The sequence below is a fragment of the Pantherophis guttatus genome, chromosome 1 (assembly GCF_059756535.1).
Source record: "Pantherophis guttatus breed Tessera chromosome 1, ASM5975653v1, whole genome shotgun sequence".
Classification (NCBI taxonomy): Eukaryota; Metazoa; Chordata; class Lepidosauria; order Squamata; family Colubridae; genus Pantherophis; species Pantherophis guttatus.
Window position 1 is genome coordinate 322,586,724 of NC_142063.1, and position 25,069 is coordinate 322,611,792.

At 40.2% G+C, this 25,069-nt stretch overlaps 1 protein-coding gene across 1 annotated transcript in view; it reads right to left on the minus strand.

Annotated features, from left to right (window-relative positions):
* GAREM2 (GRB2 associated regulator of MAPK1 subtype 2) overlaps positions 1-25,069 on the minus strand; it is a 34,008-nt gene that overhangs the window by 7,878 nt on the left and 1,061 nt on the right. Inside the window, exons 2-4 of the mRNA XM_034421190.3 lie at positions 15,115-15,255; positions 6,773-6,903; positions 2,929-4,122 (exon numbers count right to left, since the gene is read on the minus strand). Of these exons, the coding sequence (XP_034277081.2) occupies positions 2,929-4,122; positions 6,773-6,903; positions 15,115-15,255 (1,466 nt within the window). The remainder of the gene's footprint in view (positions 1-2,928; positions 4,123-6,772; positions 6,904-15,114; positions 15,256-25,069) is intronic.

A 25,069-nucleotide genomic window follows, 5' to 3' on the forward strand; every position in this document is an offset into this window, starting at 1 on the left:
GCTATTGGCTTTCCATACCTTTATAGTCCATTTATCCTTTTGAAATCACTACCATTCCAATGGAAAGCCATTATAATATATTGAGCGTTCATCTGATTCAAAGGAAATGCCTAATACATTGCATAGGTTCCTTAGAAGCTAATTGGACCAATGCCATCTCAGGTTATTCCTTCTGCTTTCTAAAAATCTATTGAAAAATAATTACTGTGGTATAATGAAAAAATTGGGACGTGGTGGCTCAGTGGCTAAGACGCTGAGCTTGTTGATCGAAAGGTCGGCAGTTCAGCAGTTTGAATCCCTAGTGCCATGTAACGGAGTGAGCTCCCGTTACTTGTCTCAGCTTCTGCCAACCTAGCAGTTTGAAACCATGTAAAAAATAGGGACCCCCTTTGGTGGGAAGGTAACAGCGTTCCATACGCCTTTGGCATTTAGTCATGCCGGCCACATGACCACGGAGACGTCTTCTGACAGCACTGGCTTTTTGGCTTTGAAACGGGGATGAGCACCGCCCCCTAGAGTCGGGAACGACTAGCACATATGTGCGAGGGGAACCTTTACCTTTATCTTTTTAATGAAAAAATAAAAAATGGTCAAAATTTCAACTTTTGTCCCACACTGGATTTCTGCATATTCCTGGGGAATCCTATATTCTATCCATCTGAAGTTACAGCTGTGCCTGCAGAATAGCAATTAGTCTTCAAGACTGGCTTGTTATGCAAAGTTTTTAAGGCGGTGGACTGGGTTCAAGGAGACCCAGGTATAAATCCACCATCAGTCATGAAAGTTAATTGAATGACTTTGGGACAAGCACTCCCTCTCAGTTCAGCCTATGTCACAGAATGGTTTCTGTAGGGAAAATAATTAGACAAGAGAATACAGGTAGTCTTTGATGTACGACCAAAATTTATGTTGCTAAGTGAGAAATTTGTTAAGTGAATTTTACCCCATTTTATCACTTTTCTTGCCACATTTATTAACTACGGTAAATCACTATATTGGTTAAATAAGTAACACCGTTGTTAAGTGAATCTGGATTCCCATTGACATTCCTTTTCAGAAGATTGCAAAAGGTGATCACATGACACCGGGACACTGCAACCGTCATAAATGAGAGTCAGTTGTCAAGCATCTGAATATAAATCACGTGACCATGGGGATGCTACAATGGTCATAAGTGTGAAAAATGGTCATAAGTCACTTTTTTCCATGCGTTGTAACTTCGAACAGTCACTAAATGAACTGTACTAGATATGCCACTGAAAAAAGCCAAGTTATAGAGCTAACAATAGCTTAGCTAATTTTATAGTTAAACTATGCAAGACAGTAAATAGTATAAGAAATACTGTTCAATAGCAATAGCACTTAGACTTATATACCATTTCACAGTGCTTTACAGACCTCTCTAAGCAGTTTACAGAGTCAGCATATTGCCCCCAACAATTTGGGTTCTCATTTTATCAACCTCGGAAGGATGAAAGGCTGAGTCAACTTTGAGCCTGGTGCAGGGGTGAAATGCTCCCGGTTCGGACCAGATCGCCTGATCCGGTAGCAATGGAGGCGAGTGCTTCAGAGAACCAGTAGCAAAAGTCCCTGCCCACCCCCCCATGCCCAGCTGAGCCGCACAATCATCAGAGGCTTTTTTTTACTTTTAAAAGCATTTTTTCTACAACCTCTTCAGTGGAAAAAATGCTTTTAAAAGTAAAAAAAAAAAAAGCCTCTGATAATTGTTTATTTATTTATTTTATTTTATTTCGAATTTATATACTGCACCTTCTCCCGAGGGACTCAGGGCGGTGTACAGCCAGATAAAAACATACAATACAAACATTAAAAACAATTAAAAAGATATATATTAATTTGGCCCCAATTTAAAAAAACAAACCAAAATATTTAAAAAATATATTAAAAATATATTGTGCGGCTCAGCTGGGATCGTCAAAGGCTTTTAAAAGAAAAAAAAACTCTTTTTTTCTTTTAAATGCCTCTGACGATCCAAGCTGAGTTGCCTGATCGGCAGAGGCTTTTTAAAAAACTCAGCTTGGATCGTCAGAGGCATTTAAAAGAAAAAAAACCTTTTTTTCTTTTAAATGCCTCTGACGATCCCAGCTGAGTTGCCTGATCGGCAGAGGCTTTTTTAAAAAGCCTCTGCCGATCAGGCAACTCAGCTGGGATCATCAGAGCCTTTTGAAAGCATTTTTTTACAACCTCTTCGACGAAGAGGTTGTAGAAAAAATGGTTTTAAAAGTAAAAAAAAAAAAATGGCCACACCCACCCAGCCACATTACTCCCCCCCACCAAGCCACGCCCACAGAACCGGTAGTAACAAATTTTAGATTTCACCACTGGCCTGGTGAGATTCGAACTGCCAAATTGCAGGCAGCCAGCAGTCAGCAGAAGTAGCCTGCAGTACTGCACTCTAACCACTGTGCCACCGTGGCTCTCAATCCTGAATTTTCCACACTTCAGCTATATTAAATGACCTCAAGGTTCTAGTTTTATGGCAGAGTGGCAAAAACATTTCCTAGTCTTTCCTTTTCATATCTGTATGCACCATTCTCTACCTTAAAATACACTTATTATTGTATGTTTTCTTTATAAAGGAAATGCTCAAACTTTCAAATATGTGCAATGACAAAAACTGTTAGCAATATTCCAAATGTGGGTTACATTACGGATTTTTATAAAGGATTTATAGTAATATATTTTAGTTCATTTTCTAATGATCTTCAGGATGAAAGGTTTATCCATCTACATCTCTACATGCAGAATTTGCCTGAATAAGCAACATTCACTTTTAAGTATGTTTCCGTTCCCTGGATGACAACAACTTTCTTTGACAGTTAATTCAAATTAAACACATTTCTGAGTGCCTTGCCCTGACTGCCATTTCTATTTTCCATCAAACTGTCCACTACCCGAATCTCTTACCGCTTCAGATTTGGGTGGGACCGGGGGAGGAGCATCTGTGTTTAGGTCTTCCTGCAGCAGGCCTCGATGGCAAGGTGAACCCCCGAAAGAGATAAGATCCCGCTGGCCCTTGCTGGCATTCTCCAGTCCAGGAACTGTGCTACTGGATTCAGAATAATTCTCTGGGTTTTGATTAGTCCACAATTCTTCATACGGGAGCTCTTGAGTCCGGAATGTGGGTTCCACCCAATCAGGTGTCATGTATTCACGCTCAGAATCCAAAGTATCAGAAATAAGGCTAGAGGGCTCTTGGTGAGAGGGGAGAAGCAATCGTTGGGCCCTCCCTCCTTGAGCCAAGTCCTGGCAACTGCTTTCAGAGGCAGCATACAAGCAAAGTGAGAGGCGCTGAAAGGATTGGGCCAATTCATTACGGCTGTAGCCCTGCAGACAGAGTCGTACATGGCGGGGGCTGGCACAGTCTTCTGAGAAGTCTGGCTTGGCCTCCCGCACAGCCTTAGAATATTCATTGGGATCGAAGCATTCCTGGCAGAGGGCAGCCGTTTCTCGTAACAACTTCTCCAGTTGGGGGTCTCCGCCTACACGCAACATCCCCTCCGGCAGCAGAAAACGGGGCATATCTGTGAGCAGGAGGAAGTGGAAGGGAGCCACTTCATCCTTGCGGAGAATGCAGCATAACACCACCGTTTTGGAAACGATGCTCACCAACTTGTAACAGTGGCCCTCCCGGATGGCGTGTAGATCGTAGGGGTTTCGAGGCGGCCGGCTGGGCACAATCACATTGACAGGAAGTCGCACCTTCTCGATGATACTGCGAATGGTATGCTCCCCTTCCTGCATTTGCAGCTCCAGTGGTGAGCGAGTGCTGAAGCGCCCTTTGCACTGGAAAGGCAAGCTGAGGCTTTCGTTGGTCCGATGGTTCATGCAGATCAAGCAAGGCATCTTGCCCTTCAACTGTTTGCCACTGCCACCTCCAGTGTTGCCGCCGCCGCCGCTGTTACCACTACCGCCATTCCCACCACCAGTGCCGGGGACGCCTGCTTTGCCCAACTTCCGCAGCAATGTGTTCAAACGCGACTTTTCCTTCGCAGCCTTTGCGCACAGAATCTCTGCCTGGCCCATAAGTGTTAATTCATCTCCTGCATGCAGCGTGAAATTGTACACTTCACTGTCTTCACTGAACTCGCCCGACACAACCTGGAAGAAGCCAATCGGTGAGGGAAAATGAATAGATAAGAAGAGGCTTAACAAGGAGAATTCTACAACATGGAGGGTGAGGAAAGAGGGGGCTTTTGTACCACAGAAAGAGGGGTTCTGTGATACAAAAGCTACTGCTGTGCTTTGCCATAACATGAGCCAAACGGTGGATTTCTGTGATTGTGCGTGCTGTATAGGGAAGAAAGAAGTACAGGTAGTCCTCGACTTACAACCACAATTTTGAGCCCAAAATTTATGTTGTTATGTGAAACGTTTGTTAAGTGAATTTTGCCCCATTTTACAACTTTCCTTGCCACTGTTAAGTAAACCATTGCCACTGTTATGTTAGTAACACGGTTGTTAAGTGAATCTGGCTTCCCCATTGACTTTGCTTGTCAGGCGGTCGCAAAAGGGAATCACGTGACCTTGGGACACTGCAATGGTCATAAATATGAACTAGTTGCCAAGCATCTGAATTTTGATCTCGTGACAATGGGGATGCCGCAACGATCGTTAAGTGTGAAAAATGGTCATATAAGTCATTCTGAACGGTCACTGAACTGTTGTAAGTAGAGGACTACTTGTACCACAGGCCATCATTTGGGGCTGATGGACTTCATTCCACTCAGGGGTTTTTGAACTGTATCCATTTGATCAAAAAGGAAAAACAGAACAGGAGCCTCTTTGATACGAAAGATAAGAGAAAAGTTTAAGAGATGGACACCTGAACGGCCAACGGAGAGAGATGCCAGAATGTGTGGGTTTGGGGTGAGAGAAGTCAAATTCCAGGAAATTATCTAATTTTGGGTTACTTAAAAGACATTTGTTGGTTTCCACAAAATAGATAATTGAATTGGCTGTAAGATCAAAGCCGTCACCACTTGAAAAGGAAATACTCCTGAGTTTCTCTCTTTTACAGAATACAGAAAATCTTTTTCATTTCATTGGGCAAATGAAGTTCTAAGATGCTACTTTTATAGATTCAGTGCAATGCTCTATATATCGTTTCCCAGAAGAAAATCCCACTCTGTTCAATGGGAAATATACCTCTATGTAGGATTGTAGTCCTAGAGCAGTGTCGGTGAACCTTTTTGGCACCAAGTGCTGAAACTGGGGTGCCAGCACGTGTGCATGTGCACGCATGCCGGAAACCAGAAGGCTGCTCTTCTGGTTTTTGGCATGTGCATGTGCACCGGCCACCTGGTCTGCTGGTTTCTGGTGTGTATGCACGTGCGAAGACCAGGTGGCCGGTGCACATGCGCGTGAAGAACAGCTGGCCGGTGCACATGCGCAAGCCAGGAAGATGATCTTCTGGTGGGCACCGGCCAGGTGGTCTTCGTGCACGCATGCACGCCAGAAACCAGAAGACCAGGTGGCTGATGTGCATGTGCACGCTGGAAACCGGAAGAGCAGCTGCCCAGTGGGCACATGAGCACCAGGTGGCTGCTCTTCCAGTTTCCAGCGCTCCCGCGGACATGAAGACTAGCAGCCAGCATGCCAGAACCTGGGAAAGCAACGGGCGACAGCTCACATGCCCGGAGAGATGGCTCTGCATGCCACTTCTGGCACATGTGCCATAGGTTCGCCATCACGGTCCTAGAGGAAATGACACTTTTTGAAATGTTCTGCTTTGTGCATACTTACTGAAGTTTCCATCCTTTGCCTTTTCAGAAAACCAAGCCCTGTCTAAACTTAGAATGCATTTGATCCTATTAGTTATTATTGTTGTGGCTTTCAGCAAAGTGCATTACATTTTCTTCCCAGAGTGTGTTTAGCTTTGTGGTAGGAAAAGTGTTTCTATTTATTCCTAGAGATAATTTACAATCTTATAATTGGAGAGGCAGAGATCCAAATTGAACTAGAAACCCTGAATCAGTGAATGAATGCAAATGCTCAACTGTACTCCCTGATTTTCCAAATCTTATCTCCACCTCAGGTTTAAAATGCAATTGATGAAACTAGAGAAGACATATTAATATTTCTATTCATTCAGAGCAGATCCCTAAATTCATGATAAAAAGACCATTGTCAAAAATACAAAAGAGCCTATTGGGTCAGATTAAAAGAGAACCAGCCAATTCAATAATCCAATCCATCTCTCTCCCAGTGGCTAACCAGTTATCATTTTGGTGAAGCCCAAAAGTTAAAGCATCCTTCTGAACTTTGAGACTACTTTACAGTAGAAAGCAAGGCTATATTCTGCTTTCAACTCCTTAAATCTCAGCTATCTAATTTCTTACTTTAGCAATGGTTATTGCATAAAAAACTGATCCTTCAAAAATGTTATGCAGTCTATCAGATATGAAATTGCCAATTAAACTGCAAGTCACATTTTTGGTTAACTAGACATGATCAAATCTGAGCTTGCAAGAATTCTTTTAATTTGCTTTGCTATAGCTTAGCTCTTCATTAACCAAGCAGAAGAAAACAATTGTCAAGAAATCAGATATCAAACCTGAACAGAGGGAGGTTGACCTGAGTGGAAACAGCATTCCCACCCCATTCCCATTTATTCTTTAGACCAGGGGTCTCCAACCTTGGCAACTTTGCTGGCTGAAGAATTCTGGGAGTTGAAGTCCACAAGTCTTAAAGTTGCCAAGATTGGAGACCCCTGCTTAAGACAGTTGACATATGCTAAAGTACAACTAACCTTTACACTGAAGGTGATGGCCTCCATGACGAACACCCGGTCTGGAAAGATGCTCGCCACCTCCTCCACACTGTTGAAGTACTGCACAGGCTCCCGGACATCCCTGTCCTGATCTAGCAGCTTAAATTTCCCTGCAGGATTGGAACCCAAAACATGCTAGTTTAGTTAGGAGATGGGTTTGTTGAGAGATTGTTTTCTCTGCTGAAGCCAGATAGGCAGCTGAATCAAGAGGTTGGAAGGGAATGAGAAAAGGGAGACTCTGGAAGACCTACTGCTATGCCTCCTGGGCATCACCTAACTAACCAATTAATATCTCCAATAGTGGCCAACTAGAAACAGCAGGGAAGCTTATAAACAGGGTTTAATGAACTTTTTTTTCCCCTCCAACATCTTATTATCAGAGGTATTTTTGTGCTTAATGCAGAGCCTGTTTTAACATATTATGGCTAGCAGTCATTGGTATATTTGTTCCCATACAGTTCTCCATTTTTCTTTTTTTAAAAAAATCATAAAAGCAGAAGATAAAAGAAAAATGTTGGAGTTGGACACCAAATGAAAATAATAAAATAAAATAAAATAAAATAATAAAATATAAAATAAAATAATAAAATAAAATAAAATAATAAAATAAAATAAAATAAAATAAAATAAAATAAAATAAAATAAAATAAATAAAATAAAATAAAATAAAATAAAATAAAATAAAATAAAATAAAATAAAATAAAATAAAATAAATAAAATAAAATAAAATAAAATAAAATAAAATAAAATAAAATAAAATAGAGGAGCCTTGAGTGGCTGGCTCTGACAAAGAGTCTATTTAGCTAGCATCCTATTTCCAGGCACAGCTAACCAGATAGCTTTAGAAGCCCACAAATAAGCATCAAAATAATCAATAAATTTCTCCCACTTTCCTCTGTCAATTACAATATAAGAGGCAGAGTAATCCTGAACTTAGAATTTCATATAGCCACCATCACAAAGAGTAAATTATTTATTTTTCCTTCAGGAACCTAACCAATCCCCTTTTAGAGCCCTCTTTGTTCCTACCCACTACTTAGATCCTATTACTGTACATTCCATATATTAACAGTACTGTGTAAAAAAAAATGAACTTTTCTTCCTTGTCTCAAATCTATATTCTCGTATAAATAAAGAGAAGATGAGGAAAATATTGTATTGATGTATTTGTGCATTCCTAATTTTATAAACCTCTGATCATTTTCTCCCCATCATATTTGTTATGTTTCTAAGCCATCATCGTCATCGAAGGCACATTCTCCATTCAGAAAAAAGGGCCAATCTGGAAAAATATCTGTGTACCAAAAGTAAAATTATATCTAAATATACATAGAATGCATTTCTTCCTTTTCCAAGTCATAGGCTAATCACAACCTAGAATTACGAATAAAACTTTCCTATTTATATCACCCAAGAATGCACCTATCAAAGTGCATTCTTGTGAAAAATGAATATTGGCATCCAGAGTTGCGGCAATGTGAATCAAATGGGATGAAGATATGCAAGCCCTTATGGTAGCAAGAATCTGGGACTGGCTGAAGCACTGGCTTGTCTTCAGAACACCAAATCTTTGCTGGCTATACACATAATACTTTAATAAAGAGAATCCTTAGTCTGTTATGCCTTTTGCTGAAACTCTTCTCCTTTATCTGGGTTGCCCTCTGTAATGTCCATTTTATTATATTGTGTTGCATTCCTATTCTTTCTGAAGGAGCTCAGAGCTGCCTGTAACTGCCTTAGTTACCTTTCAGCAGCAAGAGATCCCTTGAAATGCAAATGGCATTTCTGCCCGGGATTCAGTTGCCATAGTTCGCCCAGCAACTTCTTTGTACCCAGCAAACAAGGAAGCCAAACAGATGGAGATATCAAATTGGAGTAGAAGTTAATGACAGGAGCCGCTGGTGATGATGGCAAGTGAGAAAGAGGCAGGGTGTCAGGGCTGTCCCCAACTCTGTTATCAGCCATGGGCCTCTTTCTTTTTTCTCAAGGAAAAGGCAATATGGCAACAACAATTGTGGGCTGGGATGGGGGGATCAATGCACCAGCTGGAAGAATAACAAAGGCATACAATGGATAGAGATGAGTATCCATGGCATCTCTGCCTCTTTACACTCTTGCTATCTGGGCTACAGGCATAACAATATAAACTTTTAATGAAGTTTAAATTCTGTGTGTGTGTGTGTGTGTGTGTGTGTGTGTACGTGTACTATTATTGGCCCAGATAGAGATGACTTCTTGATGTCTTTTATCAGAACAAATTTCTAGCAAGACAGGAGATTAGAATATTTTGCCAGAAAATTCAGTGTAGAATTAATGCTGCCAAGTTCTTATTAGTAATGGTCAATTAAAAATATATACACACATGCGGATTTCAACCACAGGGAATACATTGTTTTTTTCTAGAGCATTCTTCTGTATTATTCCAGTTATACAGAAAAAGAAAAAGCAGTCACCCATGCTAAGGCCTACTCCTGTTTTAGCTGTTTGAAAGGAAGAATTTGGAAGAGGGAAATCTGCTTTATTTATTGAACATGGTTTTTCTGATTTTCAAACTCTGATTGCATATAGTTCAAAATCACAAGCAGCACAGAGAAGTTCCCCTTTTCAAAATGCCTTCCTCAATGCATAAATAGCAAAAGACGCAGACATAGCTGTAGAAAAATGCCTGAATGGGAATTTTGTGGTAATTCTTAATTGAGTTGCGTCTCAAAACTAAATGGTTCTGAGCAATTTAGTTGTTTATGATGGAGTGAACAGACATGGAAGCATCAGTGTTTTACTAAGCCTAATTGATTAGCTCAATTCAGCAACTCTATGAAGTAAGAAACAGCATTCTTATTCGGTCTGGTGCCTTTTACTGAAGCCTCAACTTTTTCTCTGAAATCCACACCTCGATGGTTGAACCAGCATGAGTTAAGATCTCATTACTATTATGAGCTTCACTGGCATCCTGGTGCAATGAGCCCACATACCTAGTGGTATCTGCAGCAAATCACAATGATGACAAAATGATGACAAACATGATGATATCATCACACAAATGCCATCATTTTGTACTTGCATCCTAACATTTGATACCAGTATATAATTTGTAAGATCACATACCTTTCATAATTTGCTTCCCCTTGACTCCCCTGAAGACCCCCATGTACCTTTCATTAATGAGACAGTACACAATACATCACATGTTTCTCTTATAAGATACAATGATGAAAATAATGTGTGGGAAGCGTTTGAAAATTTATAGAAATGCTACAAGTTATTGTCTTTATCGTGTTTTCTTTCTGAAAGGCCACAGGCTTCACACATTTATTTCACATCACTTGGAATGACAATGTTGGGAATTTATGTTCAGGTCAGGTATTGTGTCCAAACTCTTGCTTTTTACAAGAACCCAGCCTCTTTGTCTGTCCTCTCTAGATAGTGTAGTTTGCTCACGATCAAAAGACCCTCTGTTCCCTGTTAGGAAACGTTTCCAAATATTCAACCATAATCTGTCATCCCATAATTTAAATCCATTACTACTTGTCCAACCTTCTGAGATGATAAACAGATCTTGGCCTTTTTCTGATGGCACTGTTTTCAGACACTCAGGGAATTTAAGTCTCTAGTGTCAAGGTTCCAAGTAATAAATCCATAGCAAGCAAAACTCCGAGGCAGGCAATTTCCTCAAAGGATAGCTTTATTGGAAAAATCATATTGGCCAGGGGTGGGCTGCTGGGGGTTCGCAGGGGTTTGGCAGAACCTCTAGTTAAGATTCTGTGCAGTTCGGAGAACCCCAAATCCCATTCCTGGCTGGCTCCACCTGCCCGGCCCCTCCCAAGAATCCCCACATGGCCTGTTTTGGATTCAGGTAAGTGCAGGGAGCGCGTGGAAGCTCGGGAAGGGTGAAAAACAGGCCTACCGGAAGTTTAGGAAGGTCAGAAATGGCCCATTTCTGCCCTCCAGAGGGCCTCCGGAGCCTGGGGAGGCCGTTTTTTTTTTTTTTTTTAATTTGATTTATATGCCGCCCTTCTCCGGAGACTCAGGGCGGCTTACAATGCGTTAAGCAATAGCCTTCATTCTTTTGTATATTTTATACAAAGTCAGCTTATTGCCCCCACAAACTGGGTCCTCATTTCACCTACCTTAGAAAGGATGGAAGGCTGAGTCAACCTTGAGCCTTGGAGAGATTCGAACCAGCAGAAATTGCAGGCAGCTGTGTTAATAACAGGGTGCACTAAAACCCTGTACTATCAAGGCTCTTTTTTTTGCCCTCCCAGAGGCTCGAGAAAAACCTCTGGAGCCCAGGGAGGGCAAAAACACCCCCCCCCCATTATGGTGCAGGAGACTGACTAGGCCACGCCCATCATGGTCACGCCTACCCAGCAACCAGGCAGAGAACCCCTTGCTAAAATTTTTGAAGCCCACCCCTTATATTGGCATATATCTGGTGAAAACCGACTCTAAAGGTTCCCACAGTTTTCACCTAGTTAAAAAAGAGAGTTTTTCCCAAACCCCAAACAATCAGTCACATGGTCCAATCAAAATGCTGTCTGGTTGTCTGGAGACCTCCCTCCTTCTTCCATGATCTAGGTGTGAGAATATCTTGGTTCTCAAGAGAAAGTATTTTATTTTGGCTACACAAACCCCTCTATCTCTAAACCCCCCTCCCTGTCCCTCAGCTCCAGTGTAGCAACACTGAAGCTCCTATATGGCTGCGGTCAGGTCAGCTTCAGTGTTGACATCTAGTTTAACTCTCTTACTTAATCTGAAATATTCCTATCCTTTTCCCTTTGTCCCCCAGTTTAAAATCTTTGGTTATCTGAGAATCTCAAGTTCACTCATCAGCATATAGTAAATGATTGCAGAGGACATTTTGTCAGTAAAATTTAAACGTTCTGGTTTCAAACACAATAGAATCGGGTTAAGTGAGATCAGAATGGTGTTAGACTCCAAGGATACCTAGGGTCAAATCCCAATCCAGCCATGAAGCTCACTAGGTGACCTTTAGCCATTTATCATATGCTAGCCTAAATTAAGTCACAAGCTTGCTAAGCAGATGAAGATAGAGGCAGAAATAATGTTTCCAACCCCTAAATTATCAGGAAAAGAGCACAATTTAAAAATTCAGTTTTTAGCACATTCAAAAGCCAATAAATGCTTTCAGAGGTGTTTTGCTGTTGCCAAAAGCAGACTCAGACCCCAGAGTGCTTAATCATATTAACTGAAACCTTCGTGTGATAGTTGAGCAAAATAGATCAGAGATATCCTAATTCATTTCAGTGGAGATGAAATGAGTTGATTTTCCAAGGCAGCCCAAGAAGAACTGTTTAGATATACACACTGTTGCCTAGACACAATACAATTTCTCATATGAAAAGTCTTAGTGGCGTCTCCTTTCTCCTAAATAGCACAGGCTACATACATCATGTCTCCATCACCGCAAGGAATGACATTTTTAAGCAACTCCATTTCAACAAGACTTGAATTTCTCAAGCTACTTGGCAAGCCTGCTCGATCAGATCTTTCTCATTTCTATTATTCTTAACAGCAATCAATAATTCTGGCAAGCTAATATTTTCCCTGCGTGCAGTTGTCCACTTATCAGAAGCAACGGTTTCACAATGAAGTGTGCATTTTGCTTTGCTTGCAAGCTGAAACTGGAACCATCTGCTCTGGGTTTTTTTTTTTATGAATGGGGCCAACAAAACAGGTTAACACACTTACTCTTCTTTTCCTGTCCCATCTGTCTCCCCAAGGAACAGCAATTAACTGCTCCTGTCCGCTTGCCTCTCATTATTTATTCATACTTGCACATCATTACCAAAGATGGGAGGCACTTAAGAGTCTCATTAAAGGCCAGAGATGATGTCAGTTCTGTTAATTCACGACTCCAGTCACTCCTTCCTACTGTACCATCTGTTCAGCACCTCCCAATGCTCTCACATGGTGCCAGCAACTCCCTTTCCCTCTCTGATCTTCTACATTAGGCACCAACCTCCTGCAAACCATGTCCTGTCTTCATTTAGTGTTCACCTTCACCATATTTTCTGAGCCTGCTCACTGCTACTCTCTTTCCATACCTCTAGAACTCAGACAAGATGGAGTAAGCATTAGCAAGTCCAGGACCACAGTGCCCAGGAATGTTTGCAACTAAACCTAGACTAAGAATGAAGAGTACTCGATACTAATAACATAAAGTCCAACCATTGGTTGGAACAGTTGGGAATTGTAGTTCAAGATTTGGAGGGTCATAGATTCCTTATATGCAGTACAGATTGAGAGGTTGAGCATGCTGGAAACTAGATAAAGGGGGAAAAAAACTGACACAAGGCAAACCAGGCCCACTAAAGCCTTTTTGGGGGAAAAAGAGATTTTTCCAGATGAAGCTGGGAAACTCCCTTCTCTTTCTGAATAAAAAAGGGGAGGCAACAGGATGGATTGGTACATTTTGGAGTGCTCAGTCTAATGGTGGAAACCTAGTACCATATTTTTCAGAGTATAAGACGCACCTTTTTGGGGAGGAAAATAAGAAAAAAGCTGATTGGCAGGTGGATCGGCCTTCCGGAATATCCCCCAATCAGCTGTTCCCAGAGGTGAATTTTAGCAACAGGTTCCTTGGTTGTGAGCTCTGTGCCTTTCTTTCTTTCTTTCTTTCTTTCTTTCTTTCTTTCTTTCTTTCTTTCTTTCTTTCTTTCTTTTTCTTTCTTTTTCTTTTTTTGCTTTTTTTTCTGCCTCTGAAACGTCTGAAACTCTGTTTCAGAAAACACTTTTTTTCCTGCCTCTGAAAGCCTCCGAAACAGAGCTTCAGAAAAAAAGCCTCTGAAGCTCTGTTTGGGGGCTTCTTTTCTGAAGCTCTGTTTCTGATGCTTTTTTCAGCCTCCAAAACCTCCATTTGAGAAGCTGGGCGGGGCTACATTTGGAGTATAAGATGCAGCCAGATTTTCACCCTCTTTTTGGGGGGGGGGAAAAGGTGCGTTTTATACTCCAAAAAATACGGTATATGCAATATAGATCTCCATTCCCATTACAATTTTTATAGGAAACCCAAAATTAGCATTCACCCATATACCCACTAGATTCCAAAACAATAGCTTTTGTTGTAGCAAAATTAATATCTAGGGTTTTTTTTTTCCTTTGAGCTCACTAATTACAAGTTCTGATTCTTACTGATCTATTTCTTATGAAAAGTCTAGCCTGAGATATGGCTGATTCCACATAGCTGATCCTTCACCATTTGTTTTACAAACTGCATTTGCTTCTTTCACTCTCTGATATCAGAAAATTATTTCATCTCCTGAAGTACTGATAGAAATACTGATAGAAGTAGACAAATGTGGAGCTTACTAAAGCATTCTGCTTCAGCCAATACACCGTGCAGCTCCTTTGCCAACAATGACTTACGCTGGGTGTAAATTTACCTAAAAGACCTCACCCCCAAACACAAACAGAAAAGAAGATCTTGTTATTTTCTAGTAGAAGGAGATCTTATGAATCTGCCTATTATCTTTCCCCATTAGAAGAAAGATTAAAAAACACTGAAGTTGTTACCTAGCTAGGTAACCAAATATCTGCAAGAAAACAATCAAGAGACCACCAAGGATTCCACAGATTAAAAACCATAACACTTGGAATGAGAACCTCATGAGATCCTATCTGATGAGACATCTATATGCAACAAAACTTTTGAGAGGAACTGGGTTGTGTAGGAAAAAAGAATCTCTTGCTTTGAACATAAACTTTGAACATTATAAGCAACTAAGCACAACTAAAAAAGTATTCCACCTTCCTTATAGATTTATCAAAATAAGATAATATTGTTTCATCATGCCATTTTGCCTTGGAAGGCAAATGATAAGCAATTCCTCTAATTTGAAGATAATATAGAGCCATTGGATTGATCAGGAGTTTTCCCGTAGTTTTTTTAAACTTTCCTGGCTGATGCTTCACTTATTCAACAGTGCAGGAATTTCTGTTAATCTATAACCTAAAGCTCTATTTCTTTTAGGCCCAGATCCATAAACAGCAGTCCAGATCTTCTCTTATCCATTTCTCCCAACTTCATTTTATAAGTTTGTGAGGCAGGGATCTATCTTTTTCACTTTATAGTTTATCACCCAGGGCAATGTGATTGATGCATCAAGGTTTCAGAAAAGGTACATCACTACTGATCAGAAGTAAAAGAAAGAAAGAAAAGAAACTAACCTAAGCAGAAACATTCAAGAAGTTAGGACAGCTATCAGAGTATCTATAGAAAAATCTATGCGTTTGCTGTCTAACCCTCTTTCACTATTTCCCTTCAAATATGTGCTTCACTGAATTCTCACCGTTCTGTTACCTGGATATTGGAGGGGGATGTCAATCTTGGGGCCAATGACATAATGTCCTTCCTCCAAGCTGTGGGCTGTCACTGTAGTCCATTGACGACAGGAGTGGATGAGAAGCACATCTTGGTCACTGACCCCCTCTACATACTCCCCTGTGACAGAAATGAGAAGAGGTGTGAGATTGCTATGCATTCACCCAAATTATTTTTTAGATGTGCACCAACCCAGCATTATTGTAATGACAACAAAGGAGAGAAGACTCTAGTCAGATTACTTCACTCAGAATTCTGGGAGCTGCTGCAAGATGAAAAATACCATCAAGAGTTCAACTAAAATGAAAGCCACCCCCACATATTCTCACATTAATGGGGTAAATTCCCAGTTGAGTACCCTAACTTTCCAAAAGTGAGGCACAGAGCCCTTCTGCATAAAAGTCCAATTATAATATGACCTATAGGCACCTGGCTATTCAAATCAGTCAACTTCTCCATCCTGCCAATATTTGCAAAGCCTTCTTCAAATCAGTACTGGCAATGTAGCAATACAACAGAGAGTTATACGAGTCATCATCTGTAAACCCTGAGCAATGCACACTCCAATGTAGGCAGGATTTTTAAGTGTAAGTCAATCTCTCTAAGTTCCTTCTTCCCTAACCTGATGTTTTCCAGAAATGTTGGACCTAATTGGCTGAAAATAAAGCACCAAGGTACAGTACAGAATGCTAGAGAATCAATGCATCAGATTAACATACACATGTAGGAAACATGACTTTTGCAACAGAGTAGTAAATGTCTGGAACAATCTATCTGATCCTGTTGTTAGTCTCTCTAATCCCCATATATTTTACTGTAAACTGTCTACCGTGGACCTTTCATGTTTCTTAAGAGGTCCCTAAGAGGGCGTGCATAAGCGCACCAGCGGGCCTACTGTCCCTGCCCTACTGTTCCCAATTATATGTAATCATTCTATGTGTTTATGGCTATGTTTTGCCAATTTATATCCTTTTTTTTGTGCCAAAATTTTTTCGTGCATCCATGTCTGTGTCTACTTTGTTATTTGTTTTCTTATTTGTTGACAAATAAATAAATAAATAATAATAATCATCTCATTGAACATGGCACTCTGTCTCTTGAAATGTCATCCCAGGAACTACACTGGGAATGAGAGAAAGTGGAAGTCTTTACTAAAGCTCTTCCCTCAGGCCCAGAACACCCCTGAGTTGCCAGCTCCAAGAGCGGAGCACTTCCCCCAGCCAAATGCAACAGAAGAGTGGGCCCATGCTGCCAAGAGATAGGTTGCCCCAGAAACAGCCCTTTGTGCTCAATGGCAAGAACTGCAGGCCCAAAGCCTTGCTTGGAACAATCCTTTGTACTGATGCTAAATCTAGGCCTGCAACGGAGAATTCTCTCCTCCTCCTCCTCCCCCACCCCCCCGCCATTGGGGTGCACATAGCATATGCATTTCAAATCCACAAAATAACCCAGGACAAAATGTATCTCCTATACAGCTTGTTATATTTAATATCCAAATACACACGGAAGTTATATAGAAATGCACAAGGATAGAAATTCATCTTCGCCATGCACGATGTATTAAAGTTATAAAACAAGACTAAGAATTTTTTTTAAAAAAAACAATACACTGTAAAAAATTACACTTCTTTATTTCAGAAAGCCATCCTTTAGATTTATTTTTTCAAAAACTCACTTTAGTCGTTTATTTGGTCAGTTGATTTTTACCATACCAAAAAATCATCTAATGCTTCACATTCATGTAAAAAAAAATATGAAAATTGAATATTTTAATAAAATAAATGTACATAATGTATATTGGTTGATTTTAGATATTTTTATTACAATAGCCATTTTTGTAAATGTTTTTTTTATTTTGCTCTTGACTTTTCCTTTATGAAATGAAGTTATAAACACAAACAATTTTCCCCTATGAATCTCTTTCAGATTTGCCTTTTTCACATCTGTCCTTCATTTTTCTCAAGGAAATATGCTCACTGTACTATAAATAATAAAGTAGAAAAGCACAAATAAGCAATCCAAAAGGGCAGTGCTCTCACAAAATAGTGCTTTCATTCTTTTGATAAGAGATCCTCTGCAGACACTTCTCAACCAGATTGGTTTCCATTTCCCCGAGTCTCTTCAGTGGCCCAATCAACAGCTTGAATTTATGCACTTCTTCAGCTTTGACAGTTTACATAATATTTACCCCCCAAAAATGAAATAAGGATTGTATCATTAAATGGAAGCAGAATTTGAATATAGTCATTGAGACGGAACACAGGGAATTCTAATGGAAGAACATCAGATTTACTTGGCATATTATTACTTAGAGAAAATTGGCATAAGATGTTTTACTGTTGGTATGTTACTCCACTCTTGATCACTAAAGTGAATAATTCTCTTTCCTAAAACTGTAAGAAATGCAATTATAAGGTTAGAATCCTTTTTTTTTATATGTGGTGGCAATGATGTAAAGTTTAACAATTCTGAGAAATGTTTCATAATAGAATGGAGCACATTTTGATGGCTGTAATTCCAATACAACCAAGATATTCTTAATAAGTTTTTCTAAATCAAAATATATTGAACCGTATATATTAATGCATAAATTCTAATTTTTTGCTGAAAAAAATATTTTAATTCATTCTTCAGAAGAATAACTAAATCACAAGAGGCTGCTAACATGTCTAAAACAACATTCTACTGAAAAGTAAATTGATGTAGAATTAAATTCTAATTAGAAACCATTCTTGCATTGCGTTGTATATGGATTTCCGCTACACCAACAATTTGGGTTTTCTTATCTACAGAATTATATTATATTATAAATTTGATCTATAACTTGTAGTACTGATTGAATGTATTGGTTATCATTTATTGTTTTGTCAGTTACTTACATTTTGTTGACCAAGTATGTTTAGCTTAAATCCAATAAGGATAGAGAAAGGATTATGTGGATCTTTTTCATTTGGGATTTGGGCTGGGGTAAAGTACTGAGAAGGCACTGATCTTGTTCATAGATAACCTCTGGGGGGCTTGGGACAGGGGTGACGAGTCCATCCTGGCCCTTTTGGCAGATTTCAATATCACCAAATATTCCACACAGCATATTGAAAAAGGAGAGGACTCTGCCAGACCTAATGTTTGGTTTCTTCAGAATTTTTAGCTAAGCTTGTTGTTTGCAAGAATAAAAAAGAAACTTCTTTCCATCTAACCCAATTTTTATTTAATCTATATATAAATTCAGCATTTTGGTTTTAGGCCAATTTATTTAGCAGCAACAATATGATTCTATCTTGTTTGTTTTATATTGGTAATCATTTTGCTGCACCAGATAAGCCCAAGAGAAGGAATAGTCAACATTGCACTAAAATAAATCATTGTTTTATCCTGTTTTAGCTTATTTTTCAGTCAGAGTTTTGCTGCTATGGTCACACATATTTTACTAAGTCTGTTGGACTATATTCATAAAACATGCTAAACTTAGTTAGTTTTGGTTTGTTTGTGTATGTTTTGGTAACTTAGTCTAGACTAGAGTATATGAATCCAAGATATTTAAATAGTTCAATGTATTGTGCGCAGTCAAAAAATGAGTTTATTCAGTAGCCAAATTAAGTGCATTGTACAAACCCAGCAATTTATACATGGCAGGTTAAAGTGAGGTTGCTTGATTTAAAATTAATTTCATAGTCAAAGGAAGATCTCTCCAATATAATTTCCCAAGAATTTGGCCCCATCCTATCTAACTTGTGTTTTTCTTTGGTAATAAGGCTAATTCTGATAGAGGTGGCATCTTGGTCATGGGCCAAGGAGAAGAGCAGCACACCTAGAAAAATATTATTTTTATTGCTGCTGCTGCTTTATTGCAGAATGATAGGTGAGTTTCAATAAATTGTACCTAAACATTTTTAAATGTTTCAAATACCCAATGTTCAAAACAGTAGCCCAGATAATGTGCCTAATATGTTCAGAAGAGCATGAGTCCTGTGCCTAGCACTCATACATTACATTTTTTATTATGTTTTTTATTATTTTGCCACTTTCTTTCTGGATGTTGTGAACTGTTATTCCTTGCTAGCCACCTAGAGTCATTTGGCAAGAGATCAGCTACATAAATTGGTTAATTAAATAACAAACTAAATAATTTGGAGATTGCCATAGAGATCTTAAACTCTCTATTGCTGAAGGTCACATAAAAGAACCAAGTCTCTATGCAGATTTTATTCAGAAGGCTAGGAAGAAACCTAGGAAAGAAACTTAATGTTTTAGACATTTAATTTAGCTAAAAACAAATATAATAAGATATTCACTTACATATACTTTCCTATTTGAGGCTGGGGAAAGAGGTCTGTCCAAATTGCCCTTCTAATGTTACTCTTCATACAGCAACTTTGAGGGAGATGGGTGGTTCAGAAATGTGAAATATAAATAAGTAAATAAATTATTTGTGTGGCATTCATCTTCTGACTTGTTTATTCACATGGTTGTTCCCTGCCCCCTTCAAAATATCTGGGTCACATCAAGTTAAACCAGAGGTCCTCAAACTTTTTAAACAGGGGGCCAATTCATGATCCCTCAGACTGTTGGGGGGCCGGACCAGCTGGGTGGGCGTGGCTAGGTGGTCATGTGACTGGGCGGGTGTGGCCATTTGTTTATTTATATGGATTTTTATGTTTTACATCTATGGTTTTTATATAATTTTATCTCACTGTTGTATGCCACCCAGAGTCACCTTTGGTGAACTGCTCACATCAGGATCTAAGCTAAATAATTATCAACAGTAAATAAACTCTCAATATTTTAATATAAATAAATAATAATAAATAAATGACTTTATTGTCATTGTACGTGTATATCAGAGGTGGGTTTCAGCAGGTTCTGACCAGTACTGGAGAACTGGTAGCAGAAATTTTGAGTAGTTTGGAGAACCAGTAGTAAAAAATCTGACTGACCCCACCCCCATCTATTCTCTGCCTCCCAAGTCCCAGCTGATTGGGAGGAAATGGGGATTTTGCAGTAACCCTTCCCTGGATTGGGGTGGGAATGGAGATTTTATGGTATCCTTCCCCTGGAGTGGGGTGGGAATGGAGATTTTACAGTATCCTTCCCCTGCCACGCCCACCAAGCCAAGCTACACCCACAGAACCAGTAGTAAAAAATTTTGAAACCCACCACTGGTGTATATACAGTATACCCATACAACGAAATTCACTTAACACCCAAAAACCAGGTCCAACACACATAACAATCCCCAAACACACTCCCACCCACCACAATTCTCTACCCCTAAACCACCCAAACATCCACACAACAGACCATAGTATTTAACATTAAAGTTCCAAATTGAAATGGAAACAGCTTTGCACCACAGATATCTCAAGACCCAAATGCTCAACTGAATTCCCAGTTTTAACTGTTTCACTGAAATAATAAACGACTGAGTGCCATCTAGGGGTAGCATGTTCCAGGACAGGGTCACCATCGCGTAAGTCTTCTTCCTGGTTCCCATGTGCTTAACATCTTGGATAAGACACCCAAAGAAGGCCTTCTCACACTGTTCTTATTGTCTGTTTGGAGCAGAGAGTCCTGTAGGTAATCTCAACTCAAGTATATGCAGCTCTGAAGGGCAAAATCAGTACCTGGAATTGTAGTCTAGAACATACTGGGAGACAACGAGGCACCCACAATTTGGGTATAAAATGCTAAAGCAGCTTTTACCTACCAAACTGCAAGCTGCTGCATTCTGTATCCACTTAAATATCCATATAGTCTTCAAAGGAAGCCCTGAGTAATCCAGTCTAAGGTAACATGGACACAAGTTAATATCATTCTCAAGAGGCCTATATCTAAACCGCACCTTAGCCATGAAAGTCGGTCATGAGCCAGTCACTGTCTCAGCCCAACTCATCTCACAGGGCTGTTGTCGTGTGGAAAATAAGAGAAGAAAGATGTGTGTTGAATATGTTCACTGTCTTGAGTTATTTATAAAAATAATAAAGGTGAGATGCAAATAAATAAACTAGGAGATCAGCTGAAGCTGAGCAAAGTGGCTCCTCTGACCACAGGATCAAATCAGCTGATCTAGTAGGAGCTGTCCAGGAGAACATGCAAGTCATAGAACTGCTCCATTAGAGGGAGCACAACCCCATCCACAGACAGTGTAGTAGCCAGCCACAAAGTGGTGGTTTCTGGATGAGCAGAACTCCATCTATCTGGAATTGAGTTTCAACCTGAGTCATCCCAATCATTTCTAATTCATATCTCCTGCCTGGTCCAAGCAGATATATTCAACTGGATATCAACAGCATATTCATGATAATTTACCCTAAACAGATAAATATTTCCCTATGAGTTTCATATAGAAAAGAATAGTGTTTTGTGTCACCTTAAAAACTGAGCACAAATGATAGCATAAATTTCTACCTATAATGCCCTTCTTTATCATGTGCCCCAAATAATCCCATGTTGCCTGTCTAACAATGGTACCTGCTGTCCCTAATGGGATAGCTCTCTCTCCACCTTACCTATCTACACTATGCTTCCAACCATTGTTTTCAAATTCTACTGTTCCATCTCCATATGCTGTATTTCAGTTCCTATAATCCCTAAATAGTATATACCCAAACTTCTTGTAACAGGGGGCACATACTTTCCTTCTCCTTTTCTTTCTATATCTCTGGTCACTTAGAAACACCATCATGCATAGAAAGAGGTCTTTTGCACTCATTATGTTATTAACTTATTAGGTTAATAAGGTAAAAAGAAGAGGGAAAGAGATTTGTGTTTTATATTTTACACATCCTGGTTAACTAACCATATATACCCGCCGATAAAGAACTCGTCATTATTCTGGTAAAAGATTCTGTGTCAGACATTTATTTTTCTGTAGGTTGTTTTTTTCAGGTGCTTAAGATGCTTAAAAAGGATCCTGCTCTGCAATCTCCTTCCCTCCTTTGGCCCACTTGGATTCTGGCACCAGTTTCTCCCAACAGATTTACACTAATTCTTTCTTCACATTCGACAAAGCTGGAGCTCAGAGCCAGCAATAGGCGGATGGTGGAGTGGGAGAGAGATGGAACGGAATGACAAAGCTCTCAGACAAAAGGCACCTTAGCAGGCCTTTAGATGCAAATCACACAAGGATAGGGCCTGAAAATCTGGCAGCTGGACAAGGGAAGGGAGGCTATCAGACTGAAAGGTTTTCCCTAAAAAGCTTGGAGCTGAGCTATTTTACCCCTCCAGCTCCAAAATACACATAAGGAAAAAGAGGCAATACAGTAAATACATCATTCTTGGAGATTCTAAGTTAACCCCAGAGGAAGTCTTGCAAACCTTTTCCAACCAACACATTTTATTAAAAGGAATAAGCTTTCACAAGCCGCTCCTCACTTCATCAGATTGTGTTTATTTATTTGAAGCATTTATATAGCTGCCCATCCTGATAATAAACTCTGGGCAAACTCCCAAACAAAAATTACAATAAAACATAAAAACCATATTAAAACTATTTAAACTAAATGCATGAAAACAAAACCCTGGTTCCAAATGAAGCTTCCAATATACAGTCACCTCATTTATACCAGCAATTGGGGGAAAAGCCAGATCTTCAGTATTTTTTTACTAGGAGGGTAGGAAGGTAGAGGCTGCTGCTCTTCAAGGGGAAGAGTGTTTCATAGGCCAAGAGTTGCCACAGAAAATGAATACTTCCAAAATTGCAATATTTAAAGAAAGGGACTAGGAGCATGTTCATGCTATCTAACCTGGTAGGACAGGTAGATATCCTTAGGGAAAGGGGGTCTCTCAGATAACCTGGCCCAATGCCACATAGGGCTTTAAAGGTGAGGACCAGCATCTTGAAAGAAACTGGAAACCAGTGCAGCTCATGCAACAAAAGTGTTACATGGGTAAACCTAGGGCCATGCAACACGGTGTGCCTTGCTGAGTTCTGGGTCACTTAAAGTTTCTGGGAAGTCTTTGAGGACAGCAGCACGCAGAGTGCATTGCTGTAATCCAGAGGGGAGGTGACCAAGGCATGAGTGACTGTGAGCAAGGCCTCCTGGTTCTGGAAAAGGTGCAATTAGTTCACTAGACAAATCTGTGACAAGCCTCCCCACCCCACCCCATAGCCACAGCTGCACACCAGCTCAGTCTGGGGAAGTGCCCAGACCCCATCCAGAGTCAAAGATGAAATATAATCTGGATGTAAGGGACCAAAAGCTCAGAGCCTCTCTGTCGTGCATTAGTGACTTTACTAATGTAGGATTTAAAGATATTTATGATCTATATAATCAGATCTACATAATCAACCTATCTTCCCCTCCCTTTCCTATTTGTCATCCCAATATAAATCCGACATCAGTTTAGTCTAGCCACTCTACACATCTGATGAAATAGCATGCATCTTCCTACAAAACGCATGCCTAATAATATTTGTTAATTGGAAAAGGTGATATTAGATTCCTTCTCGTGTTTTGCCACCATAAACTAGCACCTTTCTTTTCCTACAGTAAGTATCAAAACAGTACAGCAGAAGTAAGAAACCTGGTGTCCTCAAACTGTTCTGGGATTACATCTCCGAGAATCCTTTGTCATTACTCATGCCAGGCTGGGGTTGATGAAAATTGAAGTAAAAACCAGCAAGATAATATAGGGTATCCATTAAACATACAATTCCCCAGAGCTGTTTCTCCATCACCTTTGTACATCTAACTTGAAAGAGGCCCATTAAAAAGTTGATTTGAAGCTAAATACTTCAGCTCCACGAGTATTTAGCCATGTCACCTGAAGTTTCACTGGCTGGTGATGGAAAAAAAAAATCCAGCACTGGTTATTCTTTTTTTCATACATTCTCAATGCATCAAGTCCTTACAGGGAATGCGAGGAGCTTCCTGGCTTGTATAAATCTTTACCTTTAATGGAGTTAACCAGCCTCTAGACTGGAAAAGTGGTTTACAGCATCTCTGAATAACTTATTCTGGTGGGGCGCTCCAATCACAGAGTTTGCATATTTCCTTCCGCTTCATCAAACATTTTAAGGTGGAACAACTATCTCGAAGTAGAGAAATCATTTTCCAGTCTTCTTCAAAGGACCTTTTCTGCTGGGTTCTTACAAGGCGATTATTTAGATCACTGTCTGGATTAGCACAATGCTCCCGAATCCGCACACCAAATATCAAACTAGGAAAACACAGCCCAGCCAAGATCAAAGCTAATCAAGTTCTGCATATTGGTCTTCAGTTGATCTCCTTAATCAGGTTCCGTAAATCCCAAGCTATTGGGTTTCATTAAGTATCGCAAGCCAGTCTTCAGCTTTCACCTTACACTGCACACTCATCATAAATGGAAGAGCTTTCCTGGGATCAGGCAAAGGGCCCATCTCAGGTGGCTACAGCGGTTAACCCAATGCACTTGGTTGTATTCCCCAAGCGACAGCAGCAAAACCTCCAGGAACAGACCAGCCAGCTTTCCATTTCCTCTTGGTATTTGGGAAGGGGGGTGGGGGGTGTTGACAACTCAGGGCCGCTTCCTTAGGCTTTTCAAGACAACCGAGGAGTTTGAAATGGGGTAATTCAGGCAACCGAGTCATGCGGGGAGGGGGCTATTGTATATGTAGCCCTGCCCTCCCCCTCAATCCATTCACAAGAAAAATTGGGGGGGGGAGAAACTAGGGCGGAAGCAGGCTTCCCTTCTCATTAGTATTCAAAACGTCGTTCAAAGCCAAACTCCCTATTCTTCTCACGCTGTACAAAACCCGAAGCCGGGCAGCTTGCCACCCCCTCCCCTTCCCTCCCTACCCGCCCCCCCCCCGAGGGATCTGCAAGCAATCCCTCCCCGCAATCGGAGGGGGAACAAAAGTGGGGCAAGGGAAAGAGAAATGAACGGAACGGGTAAAATTGCCATAAAACCTTCCCTCAGGTCCTGCAGCGCATTTTTTTGCATCTGTACCGGAGAC